This window comes from Canis lupus, chromosome 4, assembly GCF_003254725.2.
Source record: "Canis lupus dingo isolate Sandy chromosome 4, ASM325472v2, whole genome shotgun sequence".
Classification (NCBI taxonomy): domain Eukaryota; kingdom Metazoa; phylum Chordata; class Mammalia; order Carnivora; family Canidae; genus Canis; species Canis lupus.
This window is the reverse complement of record NC_064246.1, coordinates 25,151,624-25,164,622: the sequence shown is the minus strand read 5'-3', so window position 1 is coordinate 25,164,622 and position 12,999 is coordinate 25,151,624. Positions and strand designations below refer to the sequence as shown.

Genomic DNA, 12,999 nt, shown 5'->3' with positions numbered 1-12,999 from the left:
TCAGAGTCTGGAGAGCAAGAACCTCAATTGAAAAGATACTGCATTATCCCAATTCTTTGATTCCTAGGTTTTGGATAGCAATAGTAAGAGTTATCAGCCCTATCCAAAACAATTTATCCGTATCTATGAGGTTCTATAATTTGATTGATGATGAATTTGATAGTGGGAGTTTCCCCCCCAGTTTTTGACTTTCAACACCACCTGAACATTACTAATCACCGTAACCATAATATTAGTATATTAGTTAAGCTTTTGACATCTGGGAAACCTAATATCATCATAACTTCTCTCTAAAAGAGCAATTTAGCACACAAAAACAATTTAGCCATTTTACACTAGCCTGAGAGGTAACAGGCAAAACTTGACCTATTTCTCACTAATCAGAAAAGTGTATCTGCATATTAAAGTTGGTTTTAGGAAAACTGAAAAGGGAAAAGGTCTAAATAAGTATATTTCAATGTTTGAACAATAAGTGGTTTTATTTATTAAAACCTTAAATGATAAAGTTCCCTATACACACAAAAAAATAAAATCACAGGAAAGATTTAAAAATGACTTTGGCACCCTAATTATTTTAAAAAGCTATATTTTGGTTATTTAATGACTACTGGCCAGGAGAGTGTCAGGTGCTTAGCATACATCTACTAAAGGTCAAGGAGTGAGCAAAGAAAGACGAAGGGAATAAGGGGAAGAGACAGTAGGGAGGAAATAAAGGAAGACAAGAGGCAAATAAGAAAGGAGAGAAAGAAGGGCAAGGAATGGAGGAGGACACACTAAATATTTCTATGTATCAGGAAAGTGAAATTTCTAGTGAATCACTATTTAGAAAGAGATCATCATTGCCAATTTTAATAATATAATAGCTAGAAAAGTTATTTTGTTTTTCTCTTGCAAAGGATAAAAAAGGCTGTTTGATGAACACTGTGGTAACAATGCAAGGATATACTAAAGAAAAACCTCCATGTGGCTGCAAAAGGCATAAATACAACTAATATATGGAAAGTCCTGAGACAGAGATTTCAAGTTTATATAAAGAAGAATTTTCTAAAAAGTAAAATTATATAGAAATGTAGTGAATTGTTTTTTGACTGGTGTATTACCCATAACTGAGGTTGTCTGATATGGAGAGAGGACTATTTGTCAGAAATGCTTTAGATGACCTAATTCATATGACACTAAATAGAACGTAGTATTTTATATATGTTGTAAAATACATGTGTGTATCTGTCCTTATATCTGAATATTCCAATCTCAGGATATGGTAAAAAGAGCATTCTTTTCATCCCAGTTTCAGCAAGAAATCACAAGACACTGAATAAAACATTTTCCTTATTTTCCTTTTCTGATCTAATTACAAAAATTAGACTGGAATAGATAATCTCAAAATTTTCATTTCACATGCCTCATGAATACAAAAACAGGTACAAGGTTTTTTTTTTTTTTTTAAAGGAAAATGAAATCAGAAAGAAGAGTTATTAAAACACTAAAAGCAATTTAAAACGTGAGATCTAAATTCCAAATTCAGATTGGAATTCAGAGTCTACGGCTGTGAAAATATCCAGTTAGTAAAAAACCTTCCCCTGGAATTAAACTGACCTGTTGCTACCAGTGATGCACACAGCACAAGTTCCCGTTGTTTGCTCGTTTTGCTCATAGTAATGAGCATCCACGTGGGCTTCAGCAGCTTTTTTCTTCAAGATCTCTCCAAATGTATCTGTCCCAATGCATCCAAAAAATGTTGCTGCTTTGTATGGCTGCTGAATCATCCACTGAAAAACAGGAACATAAATAATTTTAATGGCTCAGAAATACAGTACACATAGAATGGTGGAATAAAAGGGATGCTTTGTTAGATGCTGTGACTGTTACAAATGGAATTCCAATCCTGTACTAATGCTTATGACAACAAATTTGATATAACAACCACATAAAATCTTACACTACATTCAGGGACAGAAATAGGGTGTAGTGGTTAAGAATTCAAAATTCAGTCACATAGACTTTAGGTCAATGCTAACTTGATACAGAAAAATAATAGTGAGTCCCAAAATGAGTAGAGTAGCATTGTCATTTAAAAGCCCAGAATCTATACTAAAGACCATCTGGGTTCAAATCTTGCCTCTGCTACTTATTACCTATATGAGTAAGAGCCTGTCACTTAACATTTCTATACCTCATTTTCCTCACTTAAATATGGAAAAATATAGAAGTACACCTTATGAGGTTGTTGAGAATTAAACTAAATAACTTAAATTCATGTATATGCAGTGTTGAGCATAGTATGCACACAGTAAACAATGTATGCTAGCTGTGGTGGTCACTATTATTTTTACACTTGTAATTCATAAGTAAATTAAGCTAAACTATGATTAAGTCTACTAAATTGTTCTAAAAATTCAAAAGTAGTGTTAATTCTAATTCTAGTATCTCAGTCTTTCAGTAGTCTCAAGCTTTAGTATCTCTGTTATAAACAGTAGATTGCTTTTAAAATGCATATTTTAAAAATACTATGAACTATTATTTTTCATAATTAGCTCAAATTCTTAAGATTTGTAATACTTATATTAGCTATAATAAAACTGCCATCGATTTGTTTGTTCCTAAAACCTATATGAGCAAAACACCCCACATACTAAGTCAAAAGACATAAAAATCTTACCACATTCTCAAATACTTAAAATATAAAAGAAATGCATGTATATTTGAGAGTTAAAGTGATGAAGGGACAAAAAAATAACAAAGAAAACTGTAAGATAAATATACAATAACTGCCTAGGGATTTGTTCTGAAGATACATGTCCACAAATATGATGCAACATATGCATAAGTACTCTTTGAGACATTATTTGTAATGCCAAAATGTTAGAAACAACCTAAACACCAATATATAGAAGACTGGTTGAATAAACTGATTAATCTCCTCAATGGAACATCACACAGCAACTTAAAAAACAATCAAAGACAGACTATACAGAGTAATCCATTTATATAGAGTAATTGCCAGGATCTTTTATGAAGATTAAAAAAAAAAAAAAAAAAAGAGCAGGGCACCTGGGTGGCTCAGTAGTTGAGCATATGCCTTGGGCTTAGGTTGTGGTCCCAGGGTCCTGGGATTGAGTCCTGCATCGGGCTCCCAGCAGGAGCCTGCTTCTCCCTCTGCCTGTGTGTCTCTGCCTCTGTGTGTGTTGCATGATTAAATAAATTCTTTTTTTTTTTTTTTTTTAAAGAGCAGAGTTCAAAAGTGTGTGTCTTCATGTGTGTATGTGTTTTAGGAGACTGGAAATTAAAATCATAGATATCTTTATAGTACATACTCATACTCTTTCAGAATTTATATTTAATTTTAAGTTTGCTTATTTTGTAAAAAGAAACAGAAACATAAACCATGAATTGAAGAAAAATGGTTTTCTATCAGGGTGGGTGGGAATGGAATAAAGAAATAGAAATAAGAACAATTCCTCTGAATGTGCCACTATACATAAAGTGTCCTTTTGAAATGCTAAAATTATAAATTTTTGGAAGTGTAATTCAACTTGAATTTTAAATTTATTTGGGAAAAAATGATAAAGTTGAGTACAATAGAAATCAATAAATCAAAGAAAATATAAAATTTTAACATAACCCCATAGAAAAATATACAAGTAACTTTCAATATACTATTACTTTTCAATATACTCATTTAATGAACAAACCCAAAAAATATGGGTGGGTAGAACATTTGAAATCATTCACTCAGAAGAGCAAAAAGAAAGAAAAGAATGAAAAAGAGTGAAGAAAACTTACAGAACTGGGTATGTCAGTGGCCCAGTCAGTTAAGTGTCCAACTCTTGATTTCGTCTCTCAGGTCATGATCCTAGGGTTGTGAGATCAAGCCCTGAGTCTGGCTCTGTACTTGGCATGGAGCCTGCTTAAGATTCTCTTTCTCTCCCTTTCCCCTTCCCCTCCCTCTATAAAATAAAAAGAAAAAAGAAAGCTTACAGAATTTAGGAGATACACTGAAAAGAAGTAATATGTGCATTATAGGAATTCCAGAAGGAGAAAAGAAAAAGGACAGAAAGTATATTTAAAGGATAATGGCAGAAAACTTCCTGAACATAGAAACAGAAATGGACATCCAGTTCTATGAGGCCCAAGAAAATCCAAACAGGTTGAATATGAACAGGGCTACACCAAGGCACATTATAATTAAATTGTCAAAGTTTAAAGACAAAGAAAAGAATTTTAAAAGTAGAAAAGGAGAGAGAGAAGCTATACACAAGAAAACTCCCATATGATTATGTGTGGATTTCTCAACAGAAAGTTTACAGGCTAAGAGAAAATGAGATGAAACATTCAAAGTTAATTATTAAAAGAAAAAAACACCTGTTAATCAAGAATTCTACATCCAGCAAGCTGTCCTTCAGAAATGAAGGAGGGATAAAGACTTTCGCAAACAAACAAAAGCAGAGGGAGTTCATTATCACTATACCTAGCTTATAAGAAATGCTAAATGGTATTCTTTGAGTAGACATGATGCTAATTAGTATCATAATAATATAAGAAGGTAGCATAAAACTGGTAATGATAAATATGCCGTCAAAGTTTGATTCTGTAATATGGTAATTATGAATGTATAATCAATCCACTTAGATCTTCAGTTTATGTTTAAAAACATAAAAGTAGTAAAAATAACCATAAACACCATAATCTGTAATTAGTTACACAATATAAAAATATGCAAATTTTAATAGCAATAACCTAAAGTGTGAGGGGGAAGAGAAGTAAAAGTGTAAAAGTTAGGAATTCTAATCAAGTTAAGTTGTTATCAGCTTAAAATAGGGTATTATAATTTTAACATACTTTATGTAAGTCTCATGGTAACCACAAGGTGAAAACTTGCAGCAATTACACAAAATAACATGACAAAAAAGTCAAAGCATACTGTTACTGAAGGACATCAAAACATGAACAAAGACTATAGGATAAGAAATAAGGAACAACACATCTACAAAACAATCAAACAATTAACAAAATGGCAACAGTAAGTCATTACCTATTAAGGTAGCCTTCCCTTATCTGCAGAAGGTATGTTCTCAGATCCCCAGTGGATGCCTAAAACTGCAGATAGTACTGATCCCCATATACAATTTTTCTATATATATATATATATATATATCCATTATAAAGTTTAATTTATAAGTTAGGCACAGTAAGATATTAAGAATATCTAATAATAAAATAGAAAAGTTGTAACAATATACTGTAACAATATTTATGTGAATATGGTTTTGGTCTCTCAAAATATCTTATTGCACTTTACTCATCCTTCTTGGGATGATAAGTGATGATAAAATGCCTAGATGATGAGATTAAGTAAGGTGAATAACATAGGCACTACGACACATAGCATTATAGTACTACTGATGTTCTAATGATATGACAGGACAAGGATCATCTGCACCCAGATTATAATAGGTAACTGAAACTACAGACTGGGAGTGGGGGGGAGGTGCTGCAGTAATACTGTACTTTAAACATAAACAGGTTAAATTCTCTAATCCAAAGACACAGAATGTCTGAAATAAAAAATAAAACAAAATAAAAATCCAACAAGATTGCCTATAAAAGACTCACTTCAGCCTTAAAGACATATATAGACTGGGAGTGAAGGGATGGAAAAAGACATTTCACAGAAATGGTAACCAAAACAAAGCAGGAGTAGCTATGCTGATATCAGACAAAATAGGCTTTAGACTAATAACAGTACAAAGAGACAAAGAAAGTCATTACATAATGATAAAGGGGCCAATCTATCTATAAACTTTAAAAATTATAAATATTTATGCACCTAAAACTAGAGCACCTAAATATTTAAGAAAGAAACATAGCTAAAAGGAGTAATGAAAGCAATACAATAATAGTTAGGAATTTTAATACCCCACTCTCAACAATGAATCATCCAGCTAGAGAATGAGAGAATGGGAGAATGAGAATAAGGTAACAGCGTATTTCAACAAAACTATAGATCAAATGGACCTAAAGATACATATACCTAAAGATACATATAGAACATTCTATTCAAGAGCAGAATACATATCTTCTCAAGTGTATATACAGTATTTTCTATAATAGTTCATATGTTAGACCACAAAAGAAGTCTTCACAAGTTCAATAAGACTGAAATCATACCAAGTATCTTTTTTGACCACAATGGCATGAAACCAGAAATCAGTAACAATAGGAATCTGGAAAATTCACAAATACTTGGAAAACTAACCAGCACTCTCCTGAAAATCCAATGGCTCAACGAAGAAATTAAAGAGAAACAAGAAAGTTTTTCTGATACAAATAAAAATGGAAAAACAACATACCAGAACTTAGGTTAAGTTTATACTAATTACTGCTTACATTAACAAGCAAGATCCTAAATTAAGAATCAAACATTATGCATTATGAAACTAGAAAAAGAAGAACAAACAGCCCAAAGGTAGATGAAGCAAGAAATAATACAGATTAGAGCAGAATATAAAAGAAATAGAGAACAGAAAACAATAAAAAAGACAACCAAACTAAAGTCTGATTTTTTGAAAAGATAAGCATAATTTGCAATCCTTAGCTAGTCTAACCAAAAGGGGAGAAAAAAAAAGAGAACAGAAATCATCAAAATTATAAACAAAATAGGACACATTATAACTGATACCACAGAAATAGAAAAGGATCACAAGAGGCTACTAGGAACAACTATATGCCAGCCAATTGGACAACCTAAAAGGAATGAAAATATTCTTAGAAACATACACTCTACCAAGACTGAATAAGGATAAAATACAAAATCTGAATAAACCAATTACTAGTAAGAAGATTGAATCAGTAACAAAAACTCTCTAAATGAAGAAAAGCCTAGGGCCAGAGGACTTCAATGGTGAATTTTGCCAAAGATTTAAATGAGAATTAACATCAATCCCTCTCTCAAACTCTCCTAAAAAATAGAAGAGGAGGGAACACATCCAAATTTGTTTTATAAGGCAAGCATTATGCTGATACAAAAGCCAAATAAGGACACTATTGGAGGACAATATCCCTGATGAATATAAATGAAAAATTCTCAACTAAATACTAACTGAATTCAGCACCACATTGAAAGAATCACTCACCATGATCAAGTGGGATATATCCTAAGGATACAAGGATGGTCCAACATATACAAATGATAGAATGAAAGAAAAAAATCATAGAACCGTCTTAACAGACACAGAAAAAGCATTTGACAAAACTCAGTATCTGTTCATGATAAAAGCACTTAACAAACGGAGAGTAAAAAATATATATGTATCTCAACAATATAAAGGTCATATATCATAAGGCCAAAGCTAACAACATACTCAATGCTGAAAGGTTAAAAGCTTTTTCTCTACGATCAGGAACAAGACAAGAATGCCCACTCTCACCACTATTTAACACAGTACTGAAAATCCTACCTAGAGCAATCAGGCAAGAGAAAGAAAAGGCATCATTATTGGAAGGGAAGAAGTTAAAATCATCTCTATTTGCAGATGGTGTGATTTTATATACAGAAAATCATAACAAAAAAAAGCTAGAACTAATCAATCAATTCAGTAAAGTTGTAAGACAAAATTAGCATAAAAATCAGTGGTATTTCTATACACTAAAGACAAATTCTCTGAAAGAGAATTCAAAAATCAATTCCATTTACAATAGTATCAAATAAACAATAAAATACTTAGGAATAAAATTAATCAAGGAAGTTAAAGATCTCTACTCTTAAAACTATAAGATACTGATGAAGAAATCAACAAGACACAAATAAATGGAAAGGCATCCTATGTTCATGGGTTGGGAGAATTAATATTGTTAAAATGTCAATATTGCCAAAAGCCATCTATAGATTCAATGCAATCCCTATTAGGATTCCAAAGGCCTTTTATTTCTTACATAAATAAACAATCCTAAAATTTAGATGGAAGAAGAAAAGACCCCAAATATCCAAAAATAACCTGAGAAGAAAGGTCTGAGCAGGAGATGTCATATTTTCTGATTTCAGGCTATGCTATAAGTTTATAATAATTAAAACAGCATGGTATTGGCATAAAAGGACAAATCAATGTAACAGATTCAAGAGCCCAGAAATAAACCCAAACATATATGGGCAACTAATATTTGGTAAAGAAGTCAAGAGGGCACTGGGGAAGCATTTGGCCTTTGGCTCAGGTCATAATCCCAGAGTCCTGGAACAAGTCTCACATGAGGCTCCCCCACAGGGAGCCTGCTTCTCCTTCTGCCTATGTCTTTGCCTCTGTGTGTGTCCCTCATGAATAAATAAAATCCTTAAAAAAAAAAAAAAAAAAGAATACTCTAGGGAGAAAAGACAGTCTCTTCAATAAATGGTACTGAGAAAATCTGCTGTCCACACATAAGAGAATGAAATTTGACCCCTATTTTACACGACTCAAAAAATTAACTTGAAACGGATCAAAGACTTAAATGCATGACCAGTAGTCATGAAACTCTGAAGAAAACCTAGGGAAAGAAAACGTCCTTGACATGGGTCTTAGAAATGTTTTTTCAGAAATCACAATTAAAGCACAAGCAACATCAAAAATAAACAAATGAGACTACATTAAACTAAAAATCTTCATTGCAAAAGAAACCATCAACAAAGAGAAAAAAACAACGTATGGAATGGGGAAAAATATTTGTAAACCATGTATTTGATAAGGATTAATGTCCAAAATATATAAAGAACCCATAAAACTCAATAGCAGAAAAACAAATAATCAAATTTAAAATGGGCAAAGCACCCAAATAGACATTTTTCCAAGAAAATATATGACTGGCCAACAGGTATATGAAATGATGCTCAATGCTTCTAATTATTAGAGACACGCAAATTAAAACCACGTTGAGATATCACCTCATGCCTGTTAGAATGGTTATTATTGGGGCACCTGGGTGACTCGGTTAAGCACCCAACTCTTGATTTCAGCTCAGGTCATTATCTCAAGCCCAACACTGGGCTCCATGCCCTAAAATGATTAGGATTTTCTCTCTCCCTCTCCCTTCCCCTGCCTTAAAAAAACAAAACAAAAAAAAAAAAAAACAAAACAAAAGGTCATCATCAAAAAGACAGGAGATAATAATAATAGAATAATAGTATGGATGTAGAGAACTCTTATGCACTAGTGGTAGAAATTAAGTTGGTACAGTTACTGTGGAAAACAGTTTGGAGTACCTCAAAAAATTAAAAACAGGGGGTGCCTAGCTGGCTCAGTTGGTAGAGCATGCGAATTTTGACCTCTTGGGGTCATGAGTTCAAGTCCCATGTTGGGTGTAGAGATTACTTAAAAAAAAAAAAAAAAAGGAAAGTAAAAAAAAAAAAAAAAAAAAAAGAACTAACTTATGACCCAGCAGTTCTATCCTGAGACTATTCTCCAAAAAAACAATAATTCAAAAAGATATTTTTATATACATCATGTTCCTAACAGCATTATTTATAATAGCCAAGATATGGAAGCAACTTAAGTGTCTGTCAATGGATAAATGAACACATATATTTTTATTCATGTAGAAAGCATGCCAAATGATCAACCATGTCTGTTTTATGTGGTAAAATACAAAAACAAAATCAATAACAAATTTTAGTATGATTATTTAACTTAATATGCCATCAAAAAATAGGAAACTTCAGTGAAAGAGAAGCCATTATATTGTAATTAAGCCTAATTAAATCAAAGTTTACATGTTCAAAGTATGGTATGAAAAAGGGAGGATACCAACTCACTATCAGGCTTAAATCTGACTTACAACACTTCCATTACCAATCAATATTACTAAAACCTGCAAGACAAAAAAATGAAAAACAATACAAATATTCAGCAGGTTTTATAATAATTCTATTATGGAATATTTTATCACAGGAAACTGGTTAACATCCTATTTCTGATATTAGTGTATTGGGAAACTGACAAAATATGAGGACTTTACTACTGATCAGTGATTTCCATTTAAGTTTGTCAATCCACTGTGAGAGTTTACTAGGCTAAAGTAGACACACAGAACTAACAGAAGCCAGGTTCACTGCTTCAAAGCACTCAATAACCTAGCTGAGTAATTAAAGATGCTATAATGAGAGAGCTAAAATAAATTAAAAATAATTTTTAAAAAAGTTTATAAATAAATTTGATGAGTTTTATTAAAATTTTAGTACTTCTTTATCTCACACAATATATTACCAATACCTAACCAATCAATTTCCTACCATTCTGACATCCAGTCAATAAGTATTTCATGCATGTTTAGTAGAGGATAAGAAGATGAAAGTGACAGTGTCCCTAATACAGTCACATCACTATATTTTCAGATTCTCCAGAAGAGATTCAACTCTTCTCATAACCTCTCATTATGTTTCTCATTTTAGCTAAAACAAATTGCTCAGCTTGTCTTTGTTAATATATGTATAGTAATCCTTAAACACCTATCTTTAACTTTCCTAAAAGAGTCCAGAATTACATGTATGTTGTAACTAGAAAACAAGACTAGAAGAAAACAAGCACAGAATTTTCAGATACTGGACCACAAGTATAGCAGGACTGTGATCTCTGATAGAAAAGAAACGAGGTAGGCTCTTACATCATGTAGGCTCTCTGCCAGTAGGCAATTTCCAGACTGTGGTGCCAGGAGAAAGAAGCCAAACAAAGCCAGGCATTCTAGTGAAATGAGGAGACAGAGGTAAGTGTTCAAGGAGAGTCAAGAGACTAGAAATTGTGAAAAAAAGTTTCAGCGAGTAGTGTGTTATAAACTCCTGAGGCTCTGGCTAAACTCCAATCTTTGCATATTTAAGGAATAGATGAGATCATAGGGAATCTACATAAATGCTTCAGGATTCTGTATCAATATACAAAAATCTAACGTAATTCTACATACTATGAAGGAAGAGTTGAAAATTAAAATCAAGAAAACATTGTCATCTATAATCACATTAAAAAACAAAACATATTGGGACAAAATTTAAGAAAATGTGTATAAGACCTATACATAAAACATTACAAAGTTTGCTGAATGGGAAAAAACACCATTATAAATGGAAAGCTATGTTATATGCATGGATTAGAAAACTCTATATTCTTAAGATAGTAATTCTCCCCAAACTGATTCATAGATTTGTTGCAACCCAACTGGTACCTCAACAGGATTTCTGAAGATATCAAAAAGCTGATTCTACAAATCAACAGTAAAGGAAAGGGAATTAGAAGAGTCAAAGGTTGGGAGATATGTCAGGGTGAAGTAACCCAACATTGCTTAACTCCAATTTCTTCAAATATAAAATGTGGATAATATAATCTCTGATCTTAGAAGGATGTTTCAAGAATTAGAGTAACAAGCCATGCAATTTAGTTCAGTAAATGACACTTATTATAGTTGGATCTCTTTTATACAGAGAATGAAAGGGCTCACACTTTGCTAGAAGTACACTTAAATGGAGATCAAGAAAGCCATGGCCATAATTGGTAACCTTTTATAAATATGTGAATTAGTTGAGCTCAATTTAAAAACCAATGATAAGGGCAGAATGTCAACAGAAAAGACCCAGGAGGGAGATTAGTTGCAGCTGAGGGGATCAGTAAAGTCTTCCAGAGACAGGTGACATGATCAGTTCATCAATGATGAACGGGTAAAATATTAAAAAATGACTATAACCTGGAAAGAAAGTAGAGGCATAGAGCACATGCCTCTGTTCCTATCTTAGGAATTTTATCATGGTGTCCCTAAGGCAAAAGAAATTCTATGTATTAAGTAGTTAGTTCCAAACAACTTAATAAGTTATTTATTTCCTAACAATTTAGCACATGTCACGCACTGTAAAATTCTCAAACCTTGGTATCAGATCAAGTGCCACCAGCCCCATTTCCTGTTTCACACTGATTCTTGTGCAGTACTTTAAGTAATCTTTAAGTAAAGAATCTTAGATTCTTTTTTACCACCTAAAACCCATTTTTGTAGAGTATATGATACCACCAAAGGAATGTAGCAATTTAATGTGTTTTTTTTTAATATATAAGATTTTATTTATTTTTTCATGAGAAACAGAGAAAGGTAGAGACAAAGGCAGGGGGAGAAGCAGGCTCCGCACAGGAACTTGATGTGGGACTTGATCTCAGGACCCTGGGATTATGACCTGAGTCGAAGGCAGACACTCAATCACTGAACCACGCAGGTGCTCTCAATCTAATGTTAAAACAGAAATATCTGGAGCTAGTGGTTCATGATCTTTCTGATAGATGTCACTGTTTTGCTAGAAAATATAAAATACCCTGTGGACCCGATGTGAGTTTGTTATAGAACACAAGAGGCCTTAGCACACAGATTAGAAAATAAAAGAGCAAAGTGTTAACAAAAACAATGAAAGGAGAAATGATGAACCATTATTTTTTAAAAAATTAATAAAACCTTTAAAAAAAGAAGCTGAGGCAGCATTTTGTAGAAGGGTGCATGTGAGGATTTTTGAACAAAGCAATGAGATAAGAGATGATGCCTTATTAAGGTAAGGAAGCAGGAGGAGAAAATTTGCAACTGAATTTAAATAGGTGCTTAATAAATGACATATTAAGTTTCATATTAAGAGTCTTTAACAACATACAGAAAGACTTCTATGGGGTGCCTGGGTGGTTCAGTCAGGTGGTATCTGACTCTTGGTTTTGGTTCAGGTCACGATCTCAAGGTCCAGGATTGAGCCCTGGGTCTGGTTCCACACTCAATAACGTCTGCTTGAAGATTTCTCTCCTCCTCTCTATGCCCCCTCCCCCCAACTTACATATGCTTTCTATCTGTCTCTGAATTAAATAAATAAATCTTTTTAATAAAAAGGGGAAAAAAAAGGAAGATTTCTATCAATATTAACTTTACCTTCCAGATGAATTTCCTCTTTGCCACCTAATGCAGTATTTTAGGACAATATAACTGACAATGATGCTTAAGAGCCAGTCACTTCTAACATAATGCTAT

The 12,999-nt window shown here is 32.8% G+C and overlaps 1 protein-coding gene across 13 annotated transcripts in view; it reads right to left on the bottom strand.

Moving 5' to 3' along the window:
• ADK (adenosine kinase) overlaps positions 1-12,999 on the bottom strand; it is a 506,333-nt gene that overhangs the window by 259,985 nt on the left and 233,349 nt on the right. For all 13 annotated transcript variants that reach the window (XM_025434871.3, XM_025434878.3, XM_049108811.1 and 10 more), the window contains one exon: positions 1,597-1,769. In XM_025434871.3, coding sequence (XP_025290656.1) covers positions 1,597-1,769 — 173 coding nt within the window. The remainder of the gene's footprint in view (positions 1-1,596; positions 1,770-12,999) is intronic.